Source organism: Rutilus rutilus (genome assembly GCF_951802725.1).
Source record: "Rutilus rutilus genome assembly, chromosome: 4".
Lineage (NCBI taxonomy): Eukaryota > Metazoa > Chordata > Actinopteri > Cypriniformes > Leuciscidae > Rutilus > Rutilus rutilus.
Window position 1 is genome coordinate 18,740,858 of NC_140212.1, and position 16,814 is coordinate 18,757,671.

Consider the following 16,814-nt stretch of genomic DNA (forward strand, 5'->3'; position numbering starts at 1 on the left):
TCCTGCTCTGCTATTCAACAATGCCGCTGCATAAACTACAATTCCACGGCAAAATAATTTTTTACCCGAGTTGTGACTTTGCAGTCTGAATTGAATGTGGTGAAATAGAAAGATTGTGGGTAGCACCAAATAAAACAAAGACAATAAACAGACTTGTAGAAATTGGTTTTGCTTCAGGACCCAGATTTTACTGTAGAATCAAATGGTGATCCAACTCAGTAAATAAAGGGCAGGACTGATTTGATCCATTAGGAACTGACCACAGCCAGAATGAAGGGAGATGAGATGGGTTACAGGGCAGTGAGAAGTAAGGGATTTGTGATGTTATCCGAAAAGGCAGAGCAAATGGTTTAATTTTGTCGAGTAATACGCATGGAAAAACTGACAGTACCGTTAATAAATTTTGAATCTTAGTTAAAAGTTGAAATGAGTCTTACAAATTGCTTGCTGAATCTGTCAGAACGGTTACAGCATTAACAATGATTTTAGATTGTTAACGGTCATTATAGCTGTAGTTTTAAAATGCAAATAACTTCAGATAACAATATCTCCCACTTGGAAAAATGGTACCTGTGTTTTCTAACCACAGTAGGGCAAAGGGGGAACCGCCATCCAAAACAGAAGCAAGTACAGACCTCTCAACCTCCCTAAGGAAGGAGCCAAGGCCGTGTGTCTTGACGATAAGGCCCATGTATGTGTGTGTGTGTGTGTGCGTCTGTAAGAGCAAACGTGTGTGCACACTCAGGGTGACCCACAATAGCAGGACGAGATAGTACTATCTGCTTATGTTAATTAGTCTTTAAGTGGTTGAGGAGGTGGCAGCAATGTCTTTCTCCCTAAAAGTGCCCCGTCCTACTTAACCTACTCCTATCACGATTAGGCCCGCTCATTCAAACACGCACCGCACGCGCACCCGACATAAATGGCTGCGGGATCGCGCAAATTGATTAATCAGCTTCTAAATGGATGTAAAGTGCTGTAGCTAGCGTGACCCGGAGATCAGCGTAGCTCTTTAAAAAGCGCTATGAGCTAAGGAAGCGATAACGAAAAAGTGAAAAAGGAACTCTTGAAATTTTACAAGAGTATAATATTATTAAGCACAATACAATTAAATAGGATACAAAGGTCCTTTTTGTGTCGTTTAGCAAAGAGTCAGTAAGAGTCAGTGTTCAATAGGGGTGGAGTTTAGAGATACTGCTCAGGTTACAGAGAGGAACCTAAATCAAAATTCATAGATTTCATTGACAATATTTAAAGTAAACTGTCTAAACCAAGAGGTAAATGTAAGGCCAGTGTTCACCACTTACCTTTACTGTTCATACCAATGACCTCAATCACTGCATTTCAAAAATATTTTATGTAGTTATGGCATTCATGTTATCCTTGGAATGTCTTCAAGATCAGGGGGCAGTTGCAAAAACTGCTAAAACTAGTCTTGCAAGTTAACTAGTCTTTTTTTTTTTTTTTTTTTTAAGACTGTTCATAACGTTTTTTAATCAGTTACATAAAAACATAGATTGGTCTAATCTGATACCAGAAAGTAAGACTGATTTCCCCTTGGCTAACTGCTAGTTGGTCATATTAGTTCTTTAGACACATTATGGCTACGTTTATGCAACTGGCCAAGGGCAAACGCAGAAGCACGGAGTATATCTTGGCAATCACGGAATACCCTTCCTTACTGATAGGGTTGGGAACTAGTTCTTATTTACAACATTTGGTTCCTTAAACAGTTGAGCAGGTTATTTTTTAAATGAATTGATTAGAGAAGTTCTTGACTTGTTGGTACTTGGATCATTTCGAATTAGACTAGATGAAATTAGTGACATGTTGGCTTTTTATTATTAATGTGTACCTTAATACCGTGTTTACATTGGGGGGGGGCGAATGTTATTGCATAATATTTTGCCATGCCAACACAGCTTGACACCGTCTACACTGGACATGCCAAATTGAACAGTACAAATCCATTTATAATCAGAAAGAGATCAGAAATAGACCGGGGCACAAGTTTACTGTCTGTGACTTGTCGAGTATGGTTTTCAAGCAGTCTTTACACCTCTGTGGTGTAGACACACAGTCTAAGGCCCTGTTTACACCTGGTATTAAGATGCATTTTAGTCGATCGGATCACAAGCAGAGGAAGACACATTTACACCTGGTATTTTAACCCTTCTCTTTTGTCCATTTTTAACCACTTCTGTTCTGATGTCTTCAAGGGGAGGGTCTATGTGCGGATAAATGTATCATTTTTTTTTCAGATCTTTCGATCTAATGGACAATATAAGCTTGCGCAATTTACATATGAACGCGCCCAGAGACAACGGATAAACATACGGTAAGCAGCAGCTTTTGTTTCTGCTCTGATAGCAGCAAGAGAATGCCGAACGCTGTGAGTGTTGGGAATCAGGAACGGTGAGAGAACATTGCGCTTGGTACATTTTTCGTCTTAAAATCAAACTTGGGTCTCCAGCCAACAAAGTTTAAATCCCGTCTTGCAATCCGGTCGAAAGTGCTCGAAAGTGGACAAGCTCAAAACATATTAGACTCCGTTTACACCTGTATTTAACGTTGTCCACTTGTGATCCGTTCGACCAAAACACATCTTAATACCAGGTGTAAACAGGGCCTAAGGCTTTTGAGACTGAAATCAGCTGACTGGTTGTTCATATAACAATAACATATTGTACCTCTGAACACCTTTACTTTTTGGCTGGCATCGCTTTCACTAACCACGTGTCATATAGAGACTATTTTCAATGATCCAATAATTTACAGTAAATAGAAGTCCTGCCCTATGTTTTCTTTTACTGTGTTTTTCATTCAACTGAATATGCTGTTTCAATCAGAAACACATCTGAAGTAGGCTGCAAAAACCATTTCATTTTGACTTCTTGTTTTCAAGTGAGCAACTAAGGACTAAGTAAAGACTGCAAGAAAAAAATGGCATAATCTCTTTTGCTTTTTTCCATCTCTCTCTATTGTATCATTTGTCTCCTCTTTTTCCCCCCATCTCTTCTCTCTCTCCACCATCATTCTCTCTCAATTTCTGTATTTCAGTGTTCGGTGGCAGTAGTTCCGCAGCAGTTCTCAGGAAACAGCGCTGGATGTTGTGGTTAAGGTCCAGAGATAGCAGATTGCATTGTGGTCCCACAGCATTGGCATTGTGTCTGGATTTGTCCGGTTTTATGTAAACGCAATACTCTTTTCACCTGAACTAATACAACCAGTGGCGTAAAGCCCCTTACTGCTACCGACGGCATTTTTCTGCTAATCTCTACGGATTTAAGTCCCTTGCACACATACCTCAGGCCAACGACTGATAACCCCCCTCCCCCCCACCCCCTCAGCTCTCTCCCTCTCTCTTTTTCCTCTTTCCTCTCACTCTCTTGTCTCTTTTTCTTTTCTCCTGGATGGCAGCAAAGCAGCCTTGCAAAAAATTAAAGTGATGGAAAGATTTAAGCAGGTGGAGAACGACAGAAATCACTTTCTCAATCCCATCTCCCAGTGGCAGCAGGAGACAGAGAAAAAGATGGAGAGAAAAAGAGAGAGCGGGGGTCAGGGATTCAGGTAACGCAAGAAAAAGAGACAGAAAGCAGGAAAAATGGAATTCTGCAGCAGTCCAAATCAATTCAAGCTGCTCTGATGTGGTGTACATACATTATCACTGTCATTGGACAGTGAAAAGCGATTGGAGGATGAGTTTGATAAAGAAGAACTAACACACTCTTTCGTTCAAGCTCTTTTGCAGACACACATACATATACACACTCTAAAATGGGATATGAATTGGGTAAACAGAGGCTTTGAGGTGTTTTATCCCTTGTTTGATTTGCACACAGATTGATAGTCTATTGTGTATGTGTATGTGTGTGTGCACAGGGGCTCCATGCAAGGAGCAGGATTCCAGGGACAAATCGACCGGAAAAGACGGAAATGTAAATGTAGCTCAGCGATCTACCTCTGATCTCAAAGGTACACACACAAGGAGACAGAAAGATACACACACACACAATGAGGCCTGCTAGTAAATCTATCTGTATGATTCCCATGTGTCTTGCATTATTGATGTTGTACCTGATAGTCATATTGAATTCATTTGGAAATTTATGAATGGTCCATGCAGCCTTATGTAGTTGGTGTATGGTGTTCAATGATAATTACATCACAGTTGAGTATGAAAAACTGAGAACATGACGCAAAGTTGTGTACACGTACCCCTTGTTCTCGTTGAATATTTTGTCACTTTTTTCATCAAGATCATTTCATGTTGACTATAGTTTTCAGTAGAATGATTAGCTTTTTTACCAACAAAAAGTATAGTATGCTTTTTAAAGTTTTGTGTCACATATTTCATGCAACAAACAAACAAACAAACATGTTCTCATAAAATTTACCCTCTGTCATATTCAGCATCGAAAAGTCAGATTCATTTTAAGTGAACCAATTAGTTTGGGTAGGCTTTTACTTTCCGTTATATCAACTGGGGCGTTTTCTAGTCTTATAATTAATAAATGTTGTAATGTAGCACGCTATTTTTAAAAGATTGTAGTGTAGCTTTTAGTATAAGTAGTGTAACTGTAAGAGGGCAGCTTGACTGTTCAAAAGTAGCTTTCCCAACACAGTATGAGACCATCTTACCATTAAACTTTGTTTCTCAAGTTTTGGCTTGTCTTTTTCCTTTTCCTTCGTCTTTTCTTTCTTCTCTTTGTCTTTCTTCTTCTCCTCTTTATCTCGCTCCTTCTCCCTTGCCCGTTCCTTCTCCCGTTCTTTTTCACGCTCCTTCTCTCTATCTTTCTCTTTCTCTTTTTTCTTCTTCTTCTCTTTCTTGTCCTTCTTCTTGTCTTTGTCTTTGCTCTTGGTATCCTTGGTGTTCAGGAACAATTTATCAGGAAGTATTGGTGGCAAAGGGGGCAACATTGATGGGATTCGTAAGCAGGACTGGGGGCTGAACAGTGGGCTGGTGGCGGTAGCGGCAGCGGCGACGTCTTTGGTTCCTTGAGATATCCTCTTCTCCTCCTTGCCTCGCTCCTTACCCTTGTCTCGTTTCTCTTTCTCTTTCTTACTTTTCTCTTTATCTTTCTTCTTGTCCTTGTGTTTGTCCTTTTCTTTCTTCCCGCCAAGGCCGTCTCTCCGCTCTTCACCTCCAACTACGAGCGATAGCTCCGGCCAGGCGATCTTGTTCTCCTCTACCTGCCCTCGCTCCTTTTCCCTCTTCTTCTCCTTATTTTTGTCCTTGTTCTTTCCTTTCTCCTTGCCCTTCTCCTTGAGTCGCTCCTTGTCTTTCTTCTTCAACTTGGCCCTGATGTCCTTCTTGAGTTTTTTCTTCAGAAGAGTAGCGGTAACTGGGTCTTTTCGTTCCTGGGGTGGTTTGAGAGGTGGTGGCGGTGTAGGAGGCGAGTCAGGTGGGGACGACAGGTAAGTGGGCTCTGGAGGTGAAGGACTTGGGACTTGAATTGGCTTTTGACCCTGATTGGCCTTTCGAATGACCTCGTCTATAGAGTCATCCATCGTCCAGCGGTTGGGTGGATTGAGATGTAGGGGAACTGGCGGAAGCGGATGTTTTCCGGGGAGAACTTGTGGAGGTTTGACATAGCTAAGTGTAAGTGCAGGTTTGGGTGCAGGTTTTGGAGGATTTGTCCCCTCACTGTCTGAGTCCGAGTCATAAGCAAATGGGTCTGATGTGCCATCTCCACCCGCACAAGCGCGAGCAATCACAGCAGCAATAGAGTTCTCAATATCCTCGTCTCCTGTATCAAGACCTCTGAACTGGCCATCGCGAGAACTATCATCTCCGAGAGGTACGGGCCAACCACGCCCAGCTGCACCCACATGGGCAGGACTTGGCCGTGGGCTACGGGGGCTTTTGGGCCTACCGGGTGATCTCTTCCCAGCCTTCTGATTGGTCTTGGGTGGGGTCAACGCAAGCGCTCGGCCCAATATACCAGTGGGTGCAGAGCAACCCCCTCTTTTGGGTGATTTGTTCTTCTGCCGTGCAGGAGAGGGCGAGGGCAGTTTGGGCTTGTGTCCAGGTGTAGGAGGTGCCACGGGAGGTCTGGGTAATTCGGGGGAGAGGGGAGGGGAGGGAGAATGGGGCATGTGTTGGGAGTTGAGGGAACTGAGGGGTTCCCGTGGTTCGTAACTCCATTCAGGGCTGACGCCAGGTTTGGTGCTTAGGCGGGGTCTCTTGGCGGCAGGCAATAAACCCTCAGGTCTGGGACTCTGTCCGCCATGTCGACTAAGCCAGTTCTCATCATTCTCCTCTTCCTCACCATCCTCTTCCTCACCCAAGGAGACCTGCATGGCCTCGGCAGAGGTGCCCATATCTGCAGGAACCGGTTCCTCCTCTTCCTCATCTGCCAGAGAGAAATATAAAAAAAAATCAATATCACAAGTTTAAAATAAATCAAATGCAACCAGTATATCCAAAATGCAAGAATCAAGAGCTGAGAAACAGGACCAAGATATGATGAAAATCAGACTGAAAGCTCACATGCACCACAATCAACACAGCACAAATTGCACACCTTATTTAATTATTCAATAAGAACATTGAGGGAAAAAAATAAGACAAAGTCAGAAAGGTGAAAATGAGCAATATTAACTGAGAGGGAACATTTCACGGTGGAATAGAGGGCGGATATCAGAGCAAAAGATCAAAATAATCCACACCTGATTACACAGCAGATCAACACAGCGAACAAGATACACACACACAAAATCAGACCCACATCCAAGTGCGGAAGCAATCTCTGGTTAAATCAAACTTTTTTAATGTCTCCAAGCACTCCAAACACACACACACACACACACACACACTAGGGTGGTGTGATACCAGTTAACCAGTGGTAATCTGGCTACTGCAACTCTCTGCATCACAATGGATGACAGGAAGTGCAGGCAGAGCCCTCTGACACCCTCTATTATAAATAGTGTAATCTATATGGTAATATTGTTGTATTCTATAAGCGCAGAATGGGGATAAGATAACATTGTGACTTTAGGCTTTCTTCCGGCCGGTGGAATTGTAATAGTTATCAAAGGTTATTTGGGAATGACACGCCGGCTGCTCTCTGATTGGCTGTGGCCGGTTATTTATGATACGAATTATGATAAAGATGATGTCTCTTCTGCGTCGGTCGCTCTCCCTCTTCTCGGCCCTTTTGCACAATAAATTGCTATCGTTAATCACGGGAAGGCTTTGTGCCGGCGTGATTACCGCGCCAGCGCCGTAATAAGAATTTTTATTTAAAGGAAGAATATGGATTTGTCATCACCTCCTCAGCGTGAAGTAAAGTGACAGTATTTCACAACGCTGACATTTAATTTGTATGGAAAAAAAGGAAAAGGAGCATGGGTGATATTTGCATTTTATGGCTCTATCCTCCGTTTCTTTTCTTCTTGGAATAGAAGTACTCTCTCTTTTCTCTCATACAATTGGACGTTTCCACGAACAAGGTACAAAATGGGGACTGAAACTCTTAAAAATGAAGTCATTTTTCTTTTACCAAATGGCAGGTGAAAATAGGTGCTTAACCTTCAGAAAATGTTGGTTGTCCACCTCATGAGGTCAAAAATGGAAAAAAATCGAAAACTAAAGTGACAGTGTTGAAAATTAAGTTTGACTTTAGCTCATCACTCACTTAGGAGGACCAAAGTGGTTTGCCTCTTTTTTTTTTTTCAATAAATTTTCAATAACTAACAAGGTATAGCTTGACGAATGCTGTGAATTTTCAAGTGAAAAGTGAGAAAGTGAAACAATTATATACATGTGTCTTCTTGCCATTCTGTAGAAAGTTCCTATTGTCATTTACTGGTGTCACAACGGTATGGCAGGTAATTTTTTTTTTACATTTATTGCAATTTTTTTTAAACTCAGACAAATTTGGTAGAGTGAACACAGTAATTGGATGTGTTTAAACCGACCTACTTTTCATTGTTTGCCAATAATAAGTTAAATAATAGTTTATCTAATATATCTAATAGTTCTCAGTACACCTGCATTTGTGCCTGTAATGCTTCAAATAAGAAAATTACATCATTACACCATTACATATGAAAATCAGCGTGTTTGAAACCAGTGCTCATGGAAGGGATTGAAATGAGAGATATCTGAAAATGCGTGTGATAATTTTCAGACGTCAGGCCTCTACTCGTTCGTCCAGCAGAGAAACGGCTCCGTTTTCACTTGCAACCAGTTTCTCTTTCATCTGATATCAAAAATCAACCCCCCACTCCTTCCCATTTCATTTGGCACTGCCGAAGAAAAGCACGGATTTGTACACTTGCACACATAAACACACGGCGCTTAATTGATTGTGTCACTTACAAATGCGAATAAGACTAAAGACAGGGAGTGATAACGGGAGAAAGCCACTGCGCCAAAAATGGTACATGGGAATGAAAACAAGCTTACACACACATTGTGAAGTAATTAAAATGGATAGATAAGAAAGAGAGTGAATGAGAAGAGAGAGAGAGCTGTCAATTTACTGAGTCCAATGCCTGATGCAACTAACCAGCTTTCTCATACTGATACACACAAATAGTTAGGTATGGTAATGGGGGGGGGGGGTTTGACTCATATCACTTTCATTAAAATCTCCCCCACCCCTCCCTCTGTGGTACTTTAAAAAGGAAAAGTTGGATTAAGGCCTACTGCAATTAAAGGCAACTCATTTATTGGGGGCTCCAATCAATGCAGAGCGCGAGAAGCGGGCTAAACGAGACGAGATAAGATGCGTTTAATGTTCCAATTCCACACAGCCTCTGTGCGGGACAATTACTAACATCTGAGAGCGTATAAATACAAAAATTCAACCTGTAGAAGTGTTTAATAGAGGAATCATCTACACCACACAAAGATTCCTAAAACAGCTTATCTTATACTGGTAGGTTATCATATTATAAATAATAATAAAAAAAAAAAAAAAAATTCTAATCAAGCACAATCAGGGCTTTTCAAACAATATACTCTTATATGCCAGGTTTCAACCATTATTAGGCAGTTATCAATTATTTCTACTGTACAATATATTGATTTGATGGCTGATTTTATTTGTAGTGTTGAAATTACAGATTGAAGTATAGTGTGAAGGTTCTTTAAATAAATTAAAACAGTATTGACTTATAATATCAGCCATCATATTTGTAATCAGCGTAACTTTCTGTATTGATGCATCCCTAATTAACCCTAAACACGGTGCGTAAGACGAGCGATTTAATAAAGGGAAAACCGGCCTGGTGTGAAATAAATGGAAACAGAAGTAGAGTTTGCCATGACTTTGACCTTGTCTGCAGTATCTATCTTAAACACACACAAATGTACCGCCGGGCTTCTGTCCTGCAGCGTCTCCTTGCTCTCACGACCTTCACGTCCAGCAGGGGAAACTTCTTGCACGCTTCCGGCTGTAAGTTATTCAAGAATAAGCTTTGAATAATTGTCCCGCAATATGAGTCTCTCTGATTAATTGCCTGAGATAAGAGCAGCTTCTCTCTCGTTCTGTGGCTGCCGCGCTCACTGCAGGGCCCTGCCTAGTACCCTAATCACAACACACACCGTTTATCTGTGAGTGTGGAGATCCAGCTTTGCTTGGGTTAACATGCAAGAGTAGGTCTAACATAGACTCGAGCAAAATATAAAGAGAACTTCAATAATAGCATGTATCAAAGTGTACATGAATCTGCTGTAGGAGAGGGCAGTATAACCAGTCACAATATGATCAATTTTATAATCGTGTGTTGTGTCACCTAAATTATATTTTATTTGAAATTTATATTATATTTTATATATATATTTATAAATGTATGCATGTATATGTAGGCTATACACATTTATTTTCATTCATAGAATTATAAAGAACAGGATTATTTAATATGCACATTTTATATGATCATTTATTGTTATAGTATAATTTATGTTATATATTTTTGTATAATTCTGTGAATAATTTTTTTTTTTTTTTTTACCTGATATACATAAACTTAAATAATGACTATTCATGATAAATAAATACATGAATTAAGGCAGGCTTTAGCAAAAAACAACACTTGAGCCAACAAAAGCCTAAAAAAAGTCAAACTAATAGACATAATAATTCTGAACAAATTTCTGATTAAGTGGAATCTGTTCTAAAATAGCTGATATACGCACACGTGAGCTCGCATCATTTTATTTGTACAATAATCGGAAGTTGTGTTATTGTTTGGCAACTGCAAAAATAATTTAAAAATAAACTTTTTTGTGTAAATGTAGCCACAAAATATATAAGCTACGATATAAACAATATAGCAAAACTTGTACAAGACGACATTTCTATCGTTATACTGTCATTCTGTCTAGCAATAATCTACTGTTGTAACTACAAATAAAAAATTTAATTCAAAGTGAAAACTAACTTTAGGAAATGCACACATACATACAATGATAAAGGCAGTAAAAATGTATTTACACATCAAAATTCATCCTTGATGCTGGTTTGCCTAAAAACAGAGAACAGTTTTTCCATCCAGAAAAAAAAAAAAAAAACCATGCAAAACAGGTGTGCAGAAAGACACAGAAACACAAAAGTTTACTGATAAACACACAGGTTCTTTGTGGCAGCAAAATGTAACTATCTTCAATGCGAAACCCACATTCTCTTTCTTTTCATGGACACACAAGCATGTTGAGGTAAAAATGGTAAAGCGAAAAGAGTAAGACAGTGGTGAACACTTAACACTCGGCTAATAGCAAATCTTCTTTCTCCAGTAATTTAGTACCATGCCTACAGGGCTCAGAGCCTTTGAAGTGGCAGGAAATGTCAAATCAATTATTGCTTTTCCTATAAGAAAAGAACGTTTTATTGGGCTTTCATGCCAATAGTGTACATTGTGTGCTTTGAGTAAAAAAAAAAGAAAAAAAAAAGGTTCATTTGGAATTAATTTACACACTTGGACAGGAGTCCATCAACGCATGATTAAAGTGAAGTGGTTGATTTGTACATTTCTTTTCTCTGACTGCACCCGTCTCTACCGTAGTGATATAAGTCTCATTTGACACAATAACTCTTTCAATCAATGGTAAATACACAGTAATGATATTTTGCGCCTGCATGGACAAAAAAAATAGGGTATCGAATACTTTGTTTTTCAAACACTTGATTTGGCAATAAAGTTCCTAAAGACTGCAACACTAGGGTAGTCTTGCACCCTTAGTTAGTTCTTTCAAACTATCTGCTTTATTGTATCAATACTTGAAAACGCCAATTCAGTGATTTGTCGTTACATTGTCGTCATCTAACGCTCACTTAAAAGTTACCTAAAGCTATAGTTCACTCAAAAATGAAAATTCAGTCATAATTTATTCACCCTCATGTTGTTCCAAACCGGAGACTTTTAAGATTTGAACGACAAGAGGGTGAGTAATATATATATATATATATATACACACTGAAAAACAAAGTGGAAAAGATGCCCTGAATATTTTTATACTACCCTCACCCTGTAAAGATCATTTTAAAAAAAAAATAAAAAAATTTGTTGGAGTACATTTTAAGAAATACTATTTCAAAACTATTTTCATGGTTAATTCAAAATGTTGCTTGCCGTTTCTCAGAATCATTAGTGAAATTTACTAGACATTTCTGAATGTGAATCTTATTTAAAAAAATATTTTGAGTTTGGATCCAATGACGGTCATCAACAAATCATTTGACAGAGGATGTATATTTGTTAACACGCATCCCCCCCCCCCCCCAACACTGGAGTGCTATTTTGGAATATAGGCCTGCTGGGAAATCAAACAACAGCCACCTCTCGCTTTATTGTGGCGTAAGGTCTTTTGTCCGTCGTTGTGACTCGCTGTCTTTCACTGAAAGTCTTTCTTTCGTTCTCTCTTTCAGGAGAGCGCTGGAGACAGACAGACTGGTGCGCCCACATGTTCTCACTGCCATACATGGAACTTCAGTTGAGCAACGCTCCCCTCCCCTCCCTCAGCCGATACACAGATCAGGGGCCCTGATCGCCTTTTGCGATTAGAAAACCGCAGAATTTCGCCGTTCCCCAAAACAAAGTGTTTTTAAGGCTTCTGTTTTCCCTAGCCCTGGCGCCACCAGGAGTACAGTAAACAATAAACACTGACGGATGAAGCCTGTCGCGCACACAACACACGGAAGCGAGCACGTACACACACATGCACACCACACGCATAGGTGTACAGGTTTAACGTGTGAGGGGTGACTAATTTGAGTTGTATTGAGAGGCAGAGCATGGAGGTATTGTGTCAGTACCTGTTACACTTCCCATAACCCTGTCATCACCCATATTAGTCATTGAAAAACACGAGACAGTGGCTGCACGACGCCGGGTCACCTGCCTTGAACTCATCGGCGTGCAGAAAACTTGCAAAACAAACGCCCGTCCTTGCCGGATGCCATTATTCTATTAAGCGCGATCGCAAACGCGTAGCGCCGTTCGGCTAACGACAACAAAAAGAGCTTGATATTTTGGCCTTGTTAAATAAACAGGTCTTAAAGTTGCCGTTATCGATACATCAGAACAAGTTCGCTGGCAAGCAGGCAGCGCTGAGGGGAAGAAGAAAAAACAGTCCAGTTGAACATTTAGTGGTGGACTTATGGCAAATTGACTTTTACTTCAAAGTCCTCGACAATTATGTCTTTCAGCAATTAGAGCGCTTGAAAAAACGGAACCCACTTGAGCCTTGCCAGTGAACCGGTGGAGGAATGCCCCCGAGCCAGCTCGCGGAGGGGTGGAGGGGGGTGTTTTGGGTATTGTCCTGGGAGTCTGAGCAACTCAGACGCCTTGGCAAGAACGCACATCTGAAACCAGCACTCCACACACACACACACACACACCCATGCAAAGCATGTCAGAGAAGGGTCAAAAGCAGGGTTAAAAAGTACTTTCCACACACACAAACTTGTGTGACACACACAATAAATGGTTTTGTACACAAGAAAACTATTAGGCGGTCAAATCGGGGGTATGAATTTAACAAAAAACTGCATCTTAGTGCATTTGAATTGTTTCCAGGTTTAATACTGTTAGAAACGGGAGACTCTCTGTTCATCAGCGATGCTGAAGTCAGGAAAGCTTTTTTGCTCCTGTGTTCGGTTTTAATGCTAATAACACGCTGCTATCTGAAGCAATTAGACTGCGTCCGATGCCTATCGGGGTCTGTGTGTTCCCAGCGCATCTAAAGAAAATGTTTGCGTTTGAAAAAGTCCATCACATAAACAGATAAGGAGCGTTGCAGTGCAGCGCCTAGCTGAGTTGACTTTGTTCCCGTGCAGATCAGTAACGGCGACCTGCTGCTGGTTCTGATGAACTCTCGCTACCGCAGAACTGATATATGCTTATACATACATTAACGCAGTGAACTCGCCACTGCCACAGAGAGATATTTCCAAAATGCACGTTTAGAATTTGCATTCGCTATGATGCATGGTTTGTAATCTACACGGTGTAAAATGTACATATTTTGAAATTCAGCTTGAAGTAAAAAAATCGTGAATAGTTTTTCTAGAAAATATCACTGCTTTCAGTAGCATTTTTGAATTAACATTTATCATTGATTTTACATTACTATTACACATACTGAGTGCATCCTCGGTTTAATCAAATAAACAATTCATACAAATTTAGATGTTAATCTGTATATTGTGAACGAAATGCATATTAAAAAAAACTACAGTAATCAACATTTGAAGTGGATCAAAACCTTTCCTCAAAGTTATACATGAATTTTGAACAATACCCGTTCTTGTCTTAGGACAACTTTGATTAACTTTTTTAATCCACTTTAAATGTTGGCTACTGTAATTCTATAGCATCAAAAAAAAAAAAAAATTTTTTGTTGATTAGGATAAAAATCCAATTCGCACAACATTATTTTTAAACTCCTTACAATAAAGTTACATCGACATTTTATTTAAATGTAAACATTTATGCAAATTTAAAAACATGTAGGGTACAAGTTTCCTCATAAACAACTGAAATTCTTTGAGAATGACAATGGGCTAATCTGTCGCACATCAAAAATGTTCTACAATAGTTATCTTATATTTGTGTGAGTGTGATGTGGAAAGAATCCAGATACACTACATTTCCAACATAGAGAGACGGAGCCATCATGCAAAGCACATTCAGACGGCACGGCACGGTCAACCAAAAGCACAAGTTCCTGCACAAGGTAAAAGTAAAACTGTTACGGTGCCGTTTCAAATCTGTACTATCATTTAAATCATGCCCACTTACAGATGTTTAGTTTGACAGGAAATAAGCCATGCAATCTTAGATAAGGTCATCAAAACATAGCCCAACATTTTTTTTATATAGTTTACTTTTTATAATGTCTTATGTTTTAACTGCTCAAAATGAATGCTAATTTTGTGAAAATCATAAAAAAAAAATGAAATTCTACCTAGGAATAATATCAGAGGCTAAAAAAATGACCAATTAAATATAAATTTCTTTTTTTTAGTTATTGTTTTAATTTGTCCATCTAATTTTGCAACAGGCAGCTATATATATATATATATATATATATATATATATATATATATATATATACACACACACATATACACATATATATACATATACATATATATATACATATATACATTATATACACTTAAGTTATAAGATATATATATATATATATATATATATATATATATACACACACATACATACATATACATATACATATATATATATATATATATACACACACATACATACATATACATATACATATACACATATATATATATACATATATACACAAGTATATCCGACTGACTTAAGCTATAAGATAACTTAAGAACTTAAATATATGTTAAGTTCTTTGATCATTCAATATATATATTTAATAATTATATATATTTCTGTTTCTTCATGTAATCAGAGACGGACTCGATGATGAGATCAGATCATACCGGCTGTTGTCAGACTCCTTTTGCATACAGAAATCTCACTGGATTATTACAATTAATGGCAAAAAGAATGTTTGGAAATGTAAACTGATATTTCCTACTGACACACTACAGCAAAAGATATAAATAACTGACTTAAAACCATTTGGGGGGGGGGGGGGGGGGGATATTAACATGCCTAAGACTTTTGCACAGTACTGTATATATATATATATATATATATATATATATACACACACACACACACACACATATATATACACATACATACAAATATAGTTCATATATATATATATATATATATATATATATATATATATATATCTTTAAGTCAATTGTATATATATATATATATATATATATATATATATATATATATATATATAGTATGATCAAAGAACTTAAGAACTTTTATAAGCATGTTTTTGACAAAAAATTATATAATTCTTTAAATGGCATCTGACAAACGTTTTAGGTTTGAACATCCAGAAGTCAATACAATCTTTGCACTGACTGTATATATCATGTAAATATTAATATTATATTATAATTCTGGATTATAAAACATTCATACTCTGAAGTTGTCGCTAGACAAGGGTATTTATAAGTGCAATTCAAAATGAACATTCCTGTGGCCAGGTCGTGACCTTTTTGTGAGTGTCTCTCAGGTCACAGGGTCAGGTCAATCGGAGGGGAATGTTATCCAAAGCGCTTTATTTATTTATTTAATCTTTCATCTGACTCCACTCCTTTACCGCTGCCCGGGGTTATCCGAAAAACACGAAGGGAGAGACGGAGGAACGGGGAGAGGAGACCGCTGCTTCAAATTAGCCAGAATAAATAATCGGCACTTCAAGTCAATAAACACTGTACATTACTTTTTTTATGGAAGCAGTCAAATAAACTTTTCCAAAAGTTTCTGGTAGGTAAATAAAGGAGCTAAAAAGTGACCGGGCGATTTACGCTCATCTCTTTTTCTTTTGCTCGGAACATCCAACCCGTGATTGACGTCCAAACACGCAATGCGGACGTGCGGTTTCTCGAGCTTTTGAGAAATAAGGTACAAAAATACAACACAGAGTTATCTTCTCAGAAACTGACCATGAAATTTGAACATGAGGAAGGATGTCACAAAATGTAACCTCCAGTTTCCCCACCACATTCTGATGCACAGCTAGGTCGAACTGGTTTTAAGCGCAACGCACGATGGAAATTTTAGGGGAAAATGTTTCCGGTTCAGGATGAGTTTGCATAGACAGTACACCGCCCTGATGTCTACCTGAGTTGACCGCCTCTCAGTCTATGAACTTTTCACCCTTCGGTGAACTACAAGGAAAAGAAGAAACAGCAGAGAAAAGGAAAGAAAGACAGAGGGGGTCGACCGCCTAGTGGAAGGGACCCGCATGAGGGTTGTGGGACCAAAGTCTTGAACATTCGTCTGTTTCTTAAACGGCCAGTGCAACACAACAATACGCCTCATTTAGACTAAATGGATGCATCTAATGCATGTGTAGTCGAATTTATGCGTGTGTGTGTGTGTGGCATATTTATATATTTGAATTCATTAATAACGGGTGAAATGCCACACAAAGTTCATGCATGTGCATAACGTTGTGTGTTGGTATGTTGTGTGACGCCGTAGTGTGCGTGTACAAGTGTGTGTGTGTACTGAAGAGAGCCCAAACAGCTCGGCGCCAGCAGTCTGCCCTTCCCGTAACGGCTGAACGACGGCAGAAGACTGAGAGAGTGAGAGAGAGAGAGAGAGATTTGCATCTCTTTGTGATAGAGAGGGCCAGGATTCCTCACGCCCGTACGAAAAAAATACAAATAAAAAAAAAAAAGAGAGGAGAAATTCGACAGAATGGCACCAAGACA

The 16,814-nt window shown here is 39.0% G+C and overlaps 1 protein-coding gene across 1 annotated transcript in view; it reads right to left on the minus strand.

The window, feature by feature from the left end:
- taf3 (TAF3 RNA polymerase II, TATA box binding protein (TBP)-associated facto) overlaps positions 1–16,814 on the minus strand; it is a 48,221-nt gene that overhangs the window by 6,111 nt on the left and 25,296 nt on the right. The window contains exon 3 of the mRNA XM_084406566.1: positions 4,642–6,356. Coding sequence (XP_084262692.1) covers positions 4,642–6,356 — 1,715 coding nt within the window. The remainder of the gene's footprint in view (positions 1–4,641; positions 6,357–16,814) is intronic.